The 16,023-nt window shown below is 58.9% G+C and overlaps 1 protein-coding gene across 1 annotated transcript in view; it reads left to right on the top strand.

The window, feature by feature from the left end:
• Positions 1 to 16,023, top strand: part of PHACTR3 (phosphatase and actin regulator 3) — a 209,314-nt gene that overhangs the window by 172,071 nt on the left and 21,220 nt on the right. Inside the window, exon 8 of the mRNA XM_039236929.1 lies at positions 1,119 to 1,272. Within this exon, the coding sequence (XP_039092860.1) occupies positions 1,119 to 1,272 (154 nt within the window). The remainder of the gene's footprint in view (positions 1 to 1,118; positions 1,273 to 16,023) is intronic.

Here is a 16,023-nt window from a genome sequence, read left to right as displayed (position 1 = left end):
GAGACACAGACTCTGAAACAGGCTCCAGGCTCTGAGCTGGCAGTCAGCACAGAGCCCGACGCGGGGCTCGAACCCACGAACCGCGAGATCATGACCTAAGCGAAAGTCGGACGCTTAACCGACTAAGCCACCCAGGCGCCCCTGAATCCCCAGATTGGAATCCGTGTCCTGGTAAAGCTGCAAAACTGTCACCTGCAGTTACCTGCCGGGGCCAGGCAGGAGGGTCTCCTCCGGAAAGCTTGCCGCATCAGCACCCCCATTTCCTGGCACTCACAGACCATCCTTCTCTGCTGTGAATGCCGCCAAGCCCCACTTCTGCTTTTAACCTAGACATTCCTTCCTCTGAGCTCTTACTCGCGCCCGGATGTTGGCTGATCCTAGACGTGTGGAGATAGAGGTCGGCCTCGTGAGCCTGGAGACCCAGGGTCAGCCCGCCCTTTCCTTCGCTCAGCACTGTTCGTTGGTCCCTGCTTGGTCGGTGCTGTCCCGGGGCCCACGGACGGCAGACTTGCTGGCCTTAAAGTCTGGTGAGGGAGACAGAATAAAGTAACCGATGGGGCAGAGCTCAGGTCCGGGGGAGTTCACGGTGCGGTGTTGTGTGATTGGAGCTCCCTCGGGCCCCTTTGAGGAGAAGGTTCAAGGCCGGCTTGGGGACAAGGCCGGCAGAGCAGGCGGAGGGCAGGCCTGCTCCACAGGCCCTGAGGTGGGCTGCCCTCGGGACTGAGGGAGACGCCGTGGCCAGAGGGTGGTGGTCAGCGGGGAGAGTGGACCCTGAGGGAAGGGGGAGGGGCGGGGGCTGCCGGGCGGAAAGTAACTGTAAGTTACGCCCCAAGCTCAGAAGGAAGACTGAGCGCCGTTAATAACGCCCCTGGCGTAACAGGTGACAAGCAGGACTGGCCCTGGAGGTCCTCGGTGGTCAATCGCCTGCTGGAGGGACGCATGGCCCCCGGGCGGTGACCCCGCTCTCTCCCCGCACTTATCGCCCGCTGTCCCCGCGGAACGGACACGCCCGTGGCTCCTTCCTCCAGCAGGTGGGCGGCTGGGCCCACAGGCCACCACTCACTCGACTAACGCCAGCTTCCTTGTCCCTTCCCTCCCGTCCCTCGGGCGGCTCTCAGGAACACTGCCCAGGAAATGCAAGAAGGAGCTGCTGGCGGTGAAGCTCCGGAATCGGCCCAGCAAGCAGGAGCTGGAGGACCGGAACATCTTCCCCCGCAGGACCGACGAAGAGCGGCAGGAAATCCGGCAGCAGATCGAGATGAAACTCTCCAAGTAAGTGGTGGCTTGTAGCCGCAGGCAGAGGCCGGGGGTCCCTCGCAGCCCGCACACCTCGGGGGCCGCTCTTCCCCGCGCTGCGCAGTCTCCGGGCCCCCAGACGGGGCTCCGACCGCGGCTTCTTGCCTCGCCACCGTCCACGCTTGGGACCGGACAGTCCTTTGTCCTGGGGGCCGTCCTTGTCCCTACGCCTCCTCGTGTGACAGAGCTGTCCCCGCACACTTCCACATCACCCCCAGCACAGAAGCACCCGTCTGTAGAGGCCAGGCGAGCCCCCCGAAGGGGTGAAGGGGCCGCGGTTGGGAGAGGCTGTGACAGAGGGGGCAGGACGTGCCTGTGGGCGCCCGGGGCCTGGGGCACAGGCTGTGCTCGCCGCCCCCAGGCCACCTCCCTGCGCGGATGTGCATCCTGTATTGCCAGATTGTCTGAGGTTTTCGAGGGAGCTGGAGCCTGTCCTGGGGGATGGTCTGTGCGCCCAGTTGAGCCCATCTGCCGCCTGGCTGGGACCGGAGCCCTGAGTGAGCGCCCTCTGCTTACAGCCCCCGGGGGCCCCCTGGGCGGTCGCGCGGGTTGGCCGGCTGGAGCCCCGCTGTGTGGTAGGCCAGGACGGAGCTGTGGGTCCTTGTGGCTGGGTCTGCTGGGATCCAGTTACGCGCCCGGGGACAGGATGCTTGTTATGAGTTGGGGGGGGGGGGGGGACTGTGACCGCATGGCGGTTTCCAGCATTGGAGGACCTTCTAACGCTTCCCAAGAACGGGGGGCCAGAGCACACGGGGCAGTCGGGCTCTCGCCAGCGTCCCCCCCCACGAAGCTGGCCCGGAGCAGCTGAGCGTGAACCGCAGGGCTGCTGGGGGGAAGCAGGCCCTTCCAGCCTCTAGAGCGGAGCCCCAGGGCTTGGGTGCGGGGGAGGGGGAGGAAATACCCACGGGGTCAGGCACACGGTGCCGAGGCTCGGGCACCCGCATGTCGCCGTCTCCCTGGCCTCCCTGCTGCCCCGTCGGGAATGGCGGCCAGGCTGGGCCCGGAGGGACAGTATCCCCGATACCCCCAGCCTACCTGTTCCACTAACCCCCAGAAGCTGGTCCCGCAGAGCAGGCAGGGACAGCAACCGACTGGGCCAGCTGTCCCTGTGCCTCACCCTTGATTTGCCCTTGACCGGCGCCTCTCACTGACCCCTGCACCTAGGCCGCTGCAGGGAGCGGCCCCCAGGGTCTTCCAACCTCGATGCCCTTGACCTCTGGGGCGGGTACGTCTGTGATGCAGAGTCCTGTGCAGCGTAGGACCCTGAGCAGCAGCACGGGCTTCCGCCTAGGAGAGACTCCTGTCCCCCCCGTCCCCCCCACCCCACCCCGCGCAGCTGTGACAACCAGAAGTGGCTCCAGTCATTCTCGAGTGTCCCCTGGGGGCAGACTCCTCCCGGTCAGGAAGCACTGATCTGAAGGTCAGCTCGGACTTCTCCTCCCAGGGGTCTGTCCTCTGCCTGCGGCACGGGGCTCTTTGGGTGGCTCAGCCCTTGGCACGCTCTGTGCCCCGTGTGCCCATCTGCCACTGAGCTCCCTCACTGAACGCTGTCGGGGTGGAGGGCGGGGAGCGTGCGTGTGCGAAGCCCAGACTGCAGGTGCTGTGATCTCTGTGCCTCGGTTCTCTCACCTGTAAAATGGGGGTGTTAGCCTCCAGGCCCACGGCAGAGGGGGGGCGGGCTCGGCAGGGCACACGGTGGCGCAGGCCACAGGGGCCCCAAGCTGGCGCCCTAAACACTTGGAGTCACACAGACCTGGGTTCAGATGCCGCTCTGCACTGATGTCCTGGGTGACCTTACCCCCCTTCTGGGTCTTAGTTTTCTCATCTTTGAAGTGGGGCGCTGACCTTCCAAGGCCATGGTCTGTTTCTGGGAGATCCCGTAAGGAAGGCGTGTTATGGAGCACCTGCCCCTCAGGTGCCAGGTTGGGCCGCTGACCTCCACCAGCGGGGCTTCTTCCTGCGTCGTCTCTAAGCCTGTGGCCGCCCGTGCCAGTGCCCATGCCGCAGACCGCTGTGGTTACTTGGGGCTCAGAACCCCCAGGGAAGCTTCTTAAAATACAGACCGGTGAGCCCCAGCCAGGCCCGAGACCAGAACATTTTAACAAATGGCCTGATGCTGGCGGGTGGCGGGAGCCCACCAGCCTTAGCCCGCGTTAGCGGATCGGAATGGGGTTGTGACAGCTCCAAGCCTGAGTCGTTATCATTCCACCTGGGTCATGCGTCAGAGACTGAATTTGCCCGTGTGAGCAGCAGGCACGGTTGCTCGAGGTGCAGCCCTGGGCAGCAGAGATCGGTCCCGTCAGCTCGCACGTTCCTGGAGAGCAGCGGCCTCAGACCTCTTCCCGTGGCTGACCCCACCCTCCCCCCCAGATGCGGGGCAGATGCTGGAGAAACACACGGGAGGGGCGGGGAGGGACCAGCTATCACGGAGGGGAGAGGGGGCCTGAGCACAGGGAAGGGCCTCCTGCTGCTGCGCGGTGTCCCGAGGCCCCTGAGGTGGGGTCTGGACCCGCATTTCCTAGGGAGACAGCGGGCGTCGGGGGTGAGCAGTGGCCCCGGCTGCAGCTCTGCGACAGTTGTTGTGTGCGGCCCTGAGGCCTCTCCTCCCTGAGCACCTCGAAGCCCCTTTTGGGGATGCGACTGTAGTCACCATGCTCGGCCAGAGGCCTCTTGAGTGCGGGGAACCTGAGGCCACGGCCACGTGGGTGTCGCCACGCCAGGCCTCGGCTGTGCTGGAGGAGCCGTGGGCGGGCCGTGGGGTGTCCAGGCCTCCCCCGCGCAGGCAGGGAGGTTCTCGTTCCCCTTGGGGAGCTATGGGCACAGTGGAAGGAACGTCGGACTGTGGGCCAGGGAGGTAGTGGGGACGGTCTCCGTGTCCCGGGGCGATCTGGGGACTTGGTGCCACCACGGGGGGACTTCGATGGCTGTTGCTTCAGTGCGGCCCTGACGGCCTGTGCCTGTGGGCCAGGCTCCCGGCGTCCGGGCTGTGGTCCCAGCACTGGCCGACCTGGGGCCACTGTGGGCGTCCGGCTCCGGCATGTCACGTGGACGGGAGGGTCCGTGCTTCCCAAAGGGCAGGCTCCGCTGAGGGGGCTTCCGGGTTCGCAGCCCCCCGAGTGCCTGACAAGCTTCTCTTTACTTTCAGTCAACCTGGCCTCGGCCTCATCCGTGATAGCCTGGAGTCCCATGTCCTGGTTACGTATTTTTTCTTTGTTAAATAACTATTTGCCGGGGGGTGGGGGGTGGGGGTTCTGAGGCTCAAATGAGAAGCCACAGGGTGGAGGGGAGGAGTTGTCCTGAATAAAGCTCCCTGCAGGTGTGCCAGAACGGTCTTTTTTTTTTTCTCTTCATTTTATTTATTTTGAGAGAGAGGGAGTGGAGGCAAAGGAGGGACAGAGAGACCGGAAGAGAGAGAATCCTGAGCAGGCCCCAAGCTGTGAGTGCGGGTCCCCAAGCTGTGAGTGCGGGGCCCCAAGCTGTGAGTGCGGGGCCCCACGTAGCGCTGGTCTCACAAACCGTGAGATCATCCCCTGAGCCAAAATCAAGAGTCGGCTGCTTAACCGGCTGAGCCCCCAGGCGCCCCTGGAATGGTCTGTTCTGACCTTTGCTCGGCCTCCTCCATTTCTTTGCAAACTTCTGCTTTCTGTTGGTGCACAGACCATATTCACGCAGTCGTGCCCTCAGCTGCTATTGGCTGAATAGCTATGACACGTCAGACACTCTGCCGGGTGTGAGGGTGTCATAGCAGACATGACAGAGGTGCTCTCTGCCCTAGGGGCTTACTGGATCTGAGGATGCTGCAGGCATGGCTGGATCCAGGTGCTCTTAGGGCATTGACAAGTGTTAGTCTCTTTCTGTGTGACTTTGTTGTGCTCTGTGTGGCTTCATTCTCTGGCCATTTCAGTCTACATTCTGTTCCAGGAAGCTCCAGGCTTACAGGGCCCCATTCCTGAACCGATCACCTTGACCAAAGGGATCGAAGGAGCTCATTGGACAAGTTTAGATCATGAGCTCATCACTGGCCGGATCACCAAGGCCGAGGGACTGTGCTAATTAACCAAGCTTGGCTTGCATTGGTGCTGGTCTCCTCGATGGGCTGTGCATTTGCATGTGGTTTGGTTTTCTGTTTCACTTATTCCTAGTGAGATTGAACATTTTTTCAGTGTTTATTGCTACTTGGTTTCTTCTTTTCATGAACTTCACCTGCACGTTTCTTTGTGTTAATGATCCTAGGAGTTTACCTTGGAAATTGTAGCTTCGACTCCTTCCTCAATTTTGTGAGTTACACAGCTGTTCTCTGGGGCTGTGTTTTCATCCGGCTCATGCTTTCCTGTGTGCAGAAGTGTTTCATTTTAAGGTCGTCGGATTAGCAGTCATACACTAACAGGTGTTAGCAGGCTTTTCCATCAGGGGCCAGCAAGGCGAGGTTTTTCTCTTTGTGGAGCAGTGTCAGTTATAACATCACAACTCTGCTACGTAGCACTAATGCAGGCTTAGCCCATGTAGAATGAGCTGGTGTGGTTGTGTGCCAATAAAACTTTATTTACAAATGTAGGCAGTGGCCCCTGGGACTGAGTTTGCTGACCTCTGACACACTTTATGGTTCATGCTCTTTGTATCATGTTTAAAAAAATCCTTCCCTACCCAAAAGTAAAGAATAAGTTCGCTTTTAAAAAAATATTTTTTTTTGAGAGAGAGAGAAAGAGCGTAAGTGAGGGAGGGGCCGAGAGAGAGGGAGACAGAGTTTGAAGCAGGCTCCAGGCCCTGAGCTGTCAGTACAGAGCCCGACTCGGGGCTTGAACTCACACACCATGAGATCATGACTTGAGCTCAAGTCGAAGCTTAACTGACTGAGCCCCCAGGCGTCCCAAGAATAGATTTTCTTATTGTACTATTTTCTCAGCTGCCTTCTAACTCTGCCAAATGACAATGGTTTTCTACTTAATAAACGGACCAAGTTCTCTATCAAAACAGAGTATTACATGAATTGATTTAAAGAAAAAATAGTACGCAGTGGTGGCATATATGGTTCAGAACCAGGACAAAATCATCACAAGGATTCTTGGCGTAAGAGAAGTCCGGGGACACCCCCACCCCGCCCCTGCCCGTGGGTGCAGGAGGAGAGGTGGGAGCAGGTGGGTACCAGAAACCAGCCTGAGGGTCTGGAAGGCTCCCTAATTTAGAGGAACCCGAAGCACATGCCCAGGACTCGGTTTCCTCTGTTACTCACTGAGTCCATCTCATTTTATTTATTTTTAAAAATTTTTTAATGTTATTTATTTCTGAGAGAGACAGCGTGAGCAGGGGAGGGTCAGAGAGAGGGAGACACAGAATCCGAAGCAGCTCCAGGCTCTGAGCTGTCAGCACAGAGCCCGACGCGGGGCTCAAACCCACAAACCGTGAGATCCTGACCTGAGCTGAAGTCAGATGCTTAACTGACTGAGCCCCCCAGACACCCCCGAGTCCGTCTCATTTTAAACCTTGGACTAGAACCTAGTAGCTCCTGTGACTTTCATCACCAGGTTTACAAACAGGAAAGGACCCAGAGAGGGAGGCAGCTGAGAAGTCGCATCCGTGTCGGGAGGAGGGTCGGCTGCTGTCTCCCCACAGAGGCGGTTTAATTGGATCCTTTGTCTTTGTTTTGCCTCCTCGAGGGCACTTCTGCAGTCACTTGCTGAATAATTCAGCCTGGTTGCCACGGCAACGCGCCCTCCTCCGCAGCCCCGAAGCGTGATGGGCGTTTTTGTTTTGTTTTATTTTCTTTAATTTCCAGACCTTTAATAGTTTGTCTTCTGGGTGCTCCCGGGCTGTGGTGGGTGAGGTGGCCGCTGTCCCCGGCCCCTGGGACAGGCACACGCCGGGTGCGGGGGCTCCACGAGGTGGGAGGCGTCTCTCCAGGCGGGAGCCCAGCTCGCCTCTGGACCCTGCCGGTGACTCCGCCGCGTGTTAAGGACCCACGGCTCCTGCGCGGCACACAGTAGGCGTGTTCTGGAAAGTATGGCACTGGCTCAGACTATACGGCGTCCACCGTGCCGAGCGCACTGTGTAAGGGGAGCGACGATTAAGGATGCCCCGGGCGCTCTCATTGTTAAGTGCTCCCCCCCTGCAAGAAGTTTCGCTCACTTTCCCTCAATTGCTCTAATCCTGGCAGGAGCCCCCTATCACGGGTGTTTTTCTCTCCATTTTACAGAGGAGAAAGCTAAGCCTTTCCAGGAAGTTAGGGGATCTGCCCGGGATCGCACAGCCGGGAGGGGGGCTGGCCTCTGGACCCCAGTCCTGGGCCTCCGGGGAGGCCTTCCGCCAAAGCTCTGCCTCCCTGGTCTCAGGGCCCCGCCTGTCCTGGCTTCGTCACGGTGCGTCCTGGCCTCCAGCCAACGCATCGGGCCTCTGGGCTCTGAGTCCTTCCGGCCTGTGTCCAGGTGGGGGGCGCAGACATGATGCAAAGTGTCCCCCGGTGTGGAGCAGTGGGGGTAGTGAAGGCGTCCAGAAAGGGCCCCTCGGCCCTAAGGCTTCAGGCCCGACCCCTGCCTCACTGTCAGGCGGTGGGGGGGGGCAAGCATGGCCGTGTCTGGGTCTCCCTGGTGGCTGCGAATGGAGAGCATGGCCGCACCTCCGGGGCCCCTGGGAAGGTTCTAGATTAGTCCTGGGAAGAACATAACATCACGTCCCTGGCGGGATGCTACTGGCTGGGGACACACCTCCACTATTTGTCCCCTGTGCCAGAGGAGGCCACCCAGCGGGCCGCCCCGAGGAGCGGGCGGAGGCCGCGGGAGCTTGTGGGTCACGGAGCAGCTCAGCGAACTTGCTCGTGATGATGTGATCGTTGTTTTCGTTCGTTCTTGTTTGTGACTGCGTGTGACCCGCCTGGGGACAGAGGAGCCCGAGTGATGCACAAACTTTCTATTAACTGTCCCGTGGGGGGTCCTCTGCTCTGGGGCCGTGTTGTGAGAAGCTGATTAGGGCTCAGTGATGTCCTTCGGGACTGGGGACTTCGCGTGTTACCGAGTTGAACGCTTCTCAACTTGTCCCTGTGAACATCGTGTTCTCCGTCCAGAACAGGCTGCCACACTCAGCCTCCATGGAAACAAGTTCACAGGAAGGGTGTCGTGCGCAGCCACCCCCACCCACCACGGCCGCCTTGAAACCTGCAGAATTTTAAGGAAGAGGCTGGATGCTTTTTTAAAGTTTTTTTTTCTAATTTTTAAAGAAAAATTTAACATTTTTATTTATTATTTAGAGGCAAAGCATGAGCAGGCGAGGGGCAGAGAGAGGGAGACACAGAATCTGAAGCAGGCTCCAGGCTCCGAGCCATCAGCACAGAGCCTGACACGGGGCTCGAACTCACAAACCGTGAGATCATGACCTGAGCCAAGGTCAGACGCTTAACCGGCTGAGCCCCCCGGGTGCCCTTTGGCTGGATGTTTTTAAGGATGGGGATGGAGGTTGGCGCGGCTTTATCAGATCCGAGTATCAGCCTTGGTGACTTCTGTCCGCTCGGTGCCTTACGTGCAGTGAGGGCCCCTTGCAGGGTCTCAGTTCTATGGACACAGAGGTTTGAAAATACAGAAATAGTTCCTTTTTGTGGGCCTACTGGGGGTGGGGGCGGGGAGTGACTTTTAATTGCCAGAAAGGAAGCCGCCCCTTTGGGCAGAGGTGAGGCTTCATTGCAGGGGTGGGGGTGTATGCTAGCAGGAGGGCATTCATAAATATTTGCTGATTGAGGAGGACCTTTGCTCCATGTCCCCCTCGCCACCCCCCCAAGCTGCAGGGCGGGAATCCAGCTCATCCTGGGTGACTCGAATCCAGTCCCACGGGCATCCTCCGAGATGGGGACAGAGAAGCATGGTTATTAATATGGTTATTTATTTATTCAGTGTCGTTTCTGTACCAGCTTCCTGCTGAGTGCTTCATGCACATTATCTCCTCGAAGCCTCACAGGGACTCTCTAACTACTACTAATGGTCCTGTTCTTCAGATGAGGAAAACTGGCTCAGAACAGTGCAGTCACCTGCCCGCGCATGCCCAGCAGGAAACTGGTCACCTGGGTAACCGGTCACCTGGTCAAGTCAGCACCCACATCCGATCACTGGGGAGCTTTGGGAGCACACCGATTCCTGGACCCCACTGCAGACCTCCTGACTAGGAATCTGTATTTGAACGGGGCCTTTCTTCCCTGAGTGTCCCCGCTGCCCAACGATGCACTGTGTCGCTTCCTTGGGACCCTTGGAAGACTGTTCTCTGAGGCTTCGGGATCCCAATATGATTCTCACAGTATGAGAATGCGGTGCCGCTGCACAACAGCTGCCTGGTCGTAGCTTAAGGAGAGTGCACACTTTGTAATCAGTTGTGTTTCCCTTTTTGCTTTGGCTACCAGGACTCCCAGAGCCACATGTGCAGCTACCCGTGGCAACACTGTGGTATCATTCGGGGATGGGTCTCTGATTGACCTTCTGTTGTATGTCCTTTACCTCAATTCCCTCAACTCTTCGTTTTATCTCCATGGGGAACGGTTTTCTATACATGATTTCAAAATCATGTCTAGGTTTTACTATAAAAAGCAAGTAAAAAATATTTTTAATGGAGGCTTAGGGCATATGAGATTTTGCCAGGGAGCATCGTATCAGAAATGTTTCCATACTGTGACGCAGGATTCAGATGTTCATTTTTTTTTTAAGTTTATTTATTTTGAGAGAGAGAAGGTGCACACGGTCACATGTGAACAGGAGAGGAGTGGAGAGAGTGAGAGAGAATCCCAAGCAGCCTCCGTGCTGACGGCACAGAGCCCAATGTGGGGCTGGAACTCGTGAACCGAGAGATCACGACGTGAGCCACAACTGAGTCGGATTCTTTTTTTTTTTTTTTTTTTTTATTTCTAGGAGAGAGAGAGAGAGAAAGCGTGAGCAGGGGAGGGTCAGAGAGAGATGGAGTCACAGACTGAAACAGGCTCCAGGCTCTGAGCTGGCAGTCAGCACAGAGCCCGACGCGGGGCTCGAACCCACGAACCGCGAGATCATGACCTGAGCGAAAGTCGGACGCTTAACCGACTAAGCCACCCAGGCGCCCCAGGATTCTTTTTTTTTTTTTTTTTTGAGAGAGAGACAGAGAGCGAGTGGGGGAGGGGCAGAGAGAGAGGGAGACACAGAATCCGAAGCAGGCTCCAGGCTCCGAGCTGTCAGCACAGAGCCCGACGCGGGCCTCGAACCCACGACCGTGAGATCATGACCTGAGCCGAAGTCAGACGCTTAACCGACTGAGCCCCCCAGGCGCCCTCCAAATGTTCATTTTTAATAGTGTCTCGTATCCAAGGACCAGATAAATCTGCCAGCTTTGCTCTCCCCTCCCACAATCCACAGACTGGGGAGTGCCCCTCAAGATCTTTGCTTTCATCATTACTCTAGAATAAGGCCCACTTGTCAGGGAAGGCAGCCTGAGCCCAGCAGATGGTGGGGAAAAGCCTGGAGCGCTGAGCTCAGGAGAAAGTGAGCAAAGCTTATAAACAAATGTGTGGGAAGCTCTCAGCCTCTCTAGGAAATGCAGATGTAAAAATTCATAAGAACAAAGAACCTTCATCCCCAATTAAAATGACAATAAAACTTTTAAATAGTACTACTTTGAAATTTCACTTTTTACTATGTGTATTAATAGAAGCAATCATGAAGAACCCTGCCCAGCCCTAGTGAGGTGGGGCTTTACACAACCCACCGCCCCTCCCCGCTGGTGGCCATGTGACCCAGAAGAAGCTGAGCAGGGCCCATGGACAGCTCAGTGACAGTTGGCAGGTTTTAAGGGAACATCCCGCTTCTGGGAGGTGATGTTCAAGGAGAAGGAGGGCACCCGGCTGGTCAGCCTGACGAGCTCCCGGCTCCTCTCGCCTTCACCAGGCTCTGCTCCCCGGCGGGGCCGGTGATGGTGATTCCGCCCCTGAGCACCAAGTCTTCCCAGCCTCTGCTTTCAGAACCGTGCAGAGAGCTGTGCAGTGACCTCAGTTCCAGATGACACCCCGGCTGCCTCTGTGGGGGGGACGCACATCACAAACACCAAGGCAGGGTCGGCACCGTTATGCCTGATTTGAGCAGATATTAGTGATGTGGGTCATGTTACCCAGTGCCGGGTGGGGGTCTGGGTCCAGTCCTGCCCCAGAGCAGGGACCCCCTCCCATGCCAGGCTGGCCCGGCTCGGACTGGGCTGTGCGGCCCTGAGTAGGTCATTAAACATCCCGCCTGTTCCCTCCCTGTGTGGGGGCCCTCACCGTGCATCTGCGCGGGGGACGCGGATTCAGGGTGTCCCCAGTGCATGTGGCCTGAGAGCCTGGTTACTTCTTCCCACTTCCCCATTGTCTGCATTCCCGCCGTGATTCAAAGCCTCGTGGGGACAAGGTGTCACCTACCGTAGGTGTGGTCTCCTCCCTGCAGAACACGGTGTGACACCCACGTGCCGCAGGAGGCCTGTCTGTGTTAGGTCCTGGGACAGAAGGAGCTAGCATGCGGACATGGTGCCCACAGGAGCCTCACTCAGGCCACCGGCGAGGGGTGGGCTCGGCCTTGCTGGGCCTTTGTTCTACGGTGGGTTTGTTTGCACTTGAACCCTCGAGGGCCACCACTCTCACGGTGGCAAAAGCGTCCTTCGGTAAATTTCAGATTTCGTGACCTCAGCAGCAGCACCTTGGACAGACCGCCCCTGACCGCCGGGGGGTGCGGAGCCAACCGCTTTCCAAGCCTGACCTCAGTCCTGGGCAGAGACTGTTGCCTCTGCTCTGCCGATAAGGAAACGGCCCAGAGAGGCCAAATCCTGTCCCAGCGTCTCAGGATTAGTGAGCAGCCAGACGGTAGGTTCCAGATAGGTTCCCCGCCCCCAGCCACTGGGCCTCCCCACCGATGCTGGGGTCTTGGTCTCCTCTTGCACACAGTGTAGACGGCTAGTGCGTGCTGTCTGGTAGGCGTCGTGTTACCGGAGCTGCTGGTGTCGTCTGCCGGGCTGAGTGTGCCTGCCCCCGCGTCGGCAGCCCGGGGCTTCGCCCTGTGTCCCCGTGGCCTGGACATTGGTAGGTCGCTGCGCCCGTCCTTAGAACCTCACGCCGGGTCCCACGTTGCAGCCCCACTGAGCACGTGCGCGGGCGTCACCCCCCAGACCAGGGCCTGGTCACAGCAGCGGGGCGCGTTGCTCTCATAGTAAGTTGTGCTGCGTCCTTACAAGTTATCGGAAAAATCTGCAGTTTATCCGTGGCTGCCGTGGATAGAAGGTGAGGGTTTATATTACTTAAGAGGAAAGTTGGGACCGGAGGAAAACAGGCCTCGTCTTCCCAGCTGCCCCGGACGCCCTGGGACGTGTGCGGGGCGCACACCCCGGGTACGGAAGCGCCAGGTCCCGCCACGCGTGGGGCTGGGGGGCAGCAAGGGGGGCCTTGCTCCTGCGCACATGGATCCTCGTGTGGGACGAGAGGTCCGCGTACACAGATGAGCACCCGCCACGGAGGCGCGGAGTTGGGCGGGAGACGAGGAGGCAGGGTGGGGGCCCGGCCCAGCGCAGATTTAAAGGGTCCATAGGTGGGGTGGCCCTTAGCCTGCGGTCAGGAGTGTCACGTGTCCTAGGCCGAGAGCGTCTGTAAAAAGGTACCAAACACTGAACCAGTGTGGCTGTGGGCAGTGTGGGCGGGGCTGTGGGGCATGGGGCGGGGCTTTAAGGGGTGTGGGGTGTGGTTGTGGCAAAGTTGGGGCGGGGCTGTGGGCGTGGGGCTGTGGGGTATGGGGGGGCTCTAAGGGGTGTAGGTGTGTGGTGGTGGCAAAGTTGGGGCGGGGCTATGGGGCATGGGGCGGGGCTGTGGGGCATGGGGCGGGGCTTTAAGGGGTGTGGGGGTGTGGTTGTGGCAAAGTTGGGGCGGGGCCATGGGGCATGGGGCGGGGCTGTGGGGCATGGGGCGGGGCTTTAAGGGGTGTGGGGGGGTGGTTGTGGCAAAGTTGGGGCGGGGCTATGGGTGTGGGGCGGAGCTCTAAGGAGTGGGGGTGTGGTGGTGGCAAAGTTGGGGCGGGGCCGTGGGGGCGGGGCCGTGGGCGGGGGCGGGCCGTGGGCGGGGGCGGGGCTGTGGGGGCGGGGCGGGGGCGAGGCTGAGGGCCGGATGTGGTCCTTCCATGCCCGCGACCCACACGCGGTTGCCTCTGCCGCTCCCTGGCCCGGCTCGTCATCCTGCCGTGCAGCCCGCTGTGCGTGTCACCTCTGGAGCGGCAGACCAGTGCGGCGGGACCCCTCAAGAGGAACTGGAAATGTTTACGTGAAATTTCCTTCAGTTAAACGTTGGGAGTTACTCACATTCTAAGACGGGAGGGCGTGAACCCCATAAAACACATTTGCAGGCCATATGGGCCACCTGTTTGCACCTCGGATATCTGCTTGTAGTATGAGAAGCTCATTCTTGTGCTGAGATTAGAGGATCAAAAAAAGTTTTGTTTTAATGTTTATTTTTGAGAGAGAGACAGTGTGAGCAGGGGAGGGGCAGAGAGGGGTGTGAGTGGGGGAGGGGCAGATAGGGAGACACAGATCCGAAGCTGGTTCCAGGCTCTGAGCTGTCAGCACAGAGCCCGACGCGGGGCTCAAATTGTGAACCATGAGACCATGACCAGAGCCGAAGTCAGACGCTTAACCGACTGAGCCACCCAGGTGCCCTTGAGACGGGATTTTTGACTGTGGAGTCGGTGTAGGGAAATAACACCCCAGGATCTAAACTGGCTGCCAGTAGCAGAAGCATTGAGACCCACAAGTGGAACCACCAACGCCCCAATTAAGGTCTGGGGAACCTTCTTCCTCTGCAGCGAGCAGCGCACTCAAAGACCTGGGGTCTGACCCTTGGCTCACCTTGACAGAGGGCAGCATCCCTGGGTGATGTGAAGGCCTGAGCTGTGGCCAGAACTCCTTGGTTCCCATCCCCGCTCTGTTTTCCAGCTGCGTGACCGCAGGCGGCCACCTCCCTGGTACCTGCCTCCCTTTGCTCTTCTGTAAAATGAGGATAATTACGAGGAATCCATCTTGTGGGGCCGCAGAACAGACGCCGTAACGCAGGATGCGTTCAATGCCTGCAGGTGCCTGGCGGGGAGGCAGCTCCTGGGGAAAAATGGACTTCCACGGGGGTGGGAAGTCATCTTTTTGTCTGAGTAGTTTATTGAGCTATAATTTCCGTACCGATCTACTTGTGCTTTCACAGTGCGCAGCTCCGTGCTTTTTGAGTATTCGTGGAGCTATGTGCTCGCCAGCATCGATGTCAGTCCATTTCCGGGACCAGCCAGCAGCGGCCCTCCCGTTAGCTCGCCCCCCAGGCCGGTCCACGCGCCACAGGGTGCCGCATACGCAGTGGTTAAGGTCATAGGATGGAGCGTGGCTGCATGTAAAGGCCCGTCCCGGACATCACCAAGTGTCGCTGTCACTGTCTCCTTCAGCTTTGTCTTCGTCAGACTTTCCCAGGGTCCTTGTCACTGTCGTCAGCACGGTTACTGACGTGTTCAATCTGCTGCATAGAAAGCACTTAGGGAAGATTGGCTCTCAGCCCCTTGACATCCAGGGGCTCTGCCTTTCGGGGGACGGAAGCCCACATCTGGGGCCAGGTCAGGAGCCTCACACTGACCCCCGCCTGTAGAGAAAGGGAGGCGGCGGGGCAGAGCCGGGACCTCACAGACCCTGCGTGCCAGGCTCAGGTCACCATTGCAGCCGGTGTCCCTGGCTGGATGCTGCTGTCTGCTCCCCCCCGGCTGGGATGTGCGGGGCCAGCTCTGTGACTCTGTTTGGATGTTGAGATCCTAGGAACAAAGAGTCTCTTGAGCAATTTCTCTGCTGTTCTTCCTTTCTTGGTGAAGCCGATTTACCGGACTTGCTTCCCAGCCCGCAGCCCTCCAGACGGCTCTGGCGGGTTACGGGGACTTTCCTTCTCTGTTTAGAAACTCAAGATATGATGCCATCAGGTCTACTCTGTCCTGCTAAACCCTCTTGCTGTCAGCTTGGCAGCACCTGCCACGCCCCCCCTCCCCCCGCACTGTGGTGTGGGGCCTGGTGCCAACCTTACAGAGCCCCCAAAGTCAGGAGGACCACTCGCGTTGATTAGGGCATTTTCATGGCTTTACAGTGAAAATGGAAACGGAGCTGGAGGGGCAGGGCTGCGAGCAGGCTCCGTGGGATGTTGGGGCAGAGAGGACCCTCTGCCGTGGGGGGAGGTGCTCAGCGCTCCTGCAGGGGCCGGAAGCAGGCAAGACCCGGGCGGTCCAGTCAAAGCGGTGTCTGTAAAGTGTGGGCCTTGACGTTCTGCTTTTAGACGGAGGCGGCTGAGCCACGGGAAACAGCGCTTCCAGACGGGGGGAGCTGGGGCATCTAACTGTCCGAGAACATGAACGTCAGTCTCGGTCTTTGGGCGGAGCTCATGGTCTTCGGGCAGCACCGGGGTGTGGGGCCCAGCCAACCCTGCAGGGCGGGGCTTGGGCTCTCTGGTTTGGGTCCCTGTGCGGTGAGCCCATGGCCTTGAGTCGGCCCCGGGTCAGCGGCTTCTTGTTTTCCTGGGTTGCTTGGGAATCTGCCAAGGGAAATACAGCAGGTTTCGTGAGAAAAAGCAAGACAACATCACCCCCCTCCCCACCCCCACCACTTCGGATCAATAAAACACGAATCCCTAATGAGGAGAGCAGGCCATTCGGTGGTTTAAAGGGCCCCTGGCTGGGACTTGCAGACTGAGCACAGGCGAATCACACCACTGGT

This window comes from Hyaena hyaena, unplaced genomic scaffold (genome assembly GCF_003009895.1).
Source record: "Hyaena hyaena isolate Hyena2069 unplaced genomic scaffold, ASM300989v1 scaffold_118, whole genome shotgun sequence".
In the NCBI taxonomy this organism is placed as follows: domain Eukaryota; kingdom Metazoa; phylum Chordata; class Mammalia; order Carnivora; family Hyaenidae; genus Hyaena; species Hyaena hyaena.
Note: the sequence above shows the minus strand (reverse complement) of the source record. Positions and strands in the feature narration are given on the sequence as shown.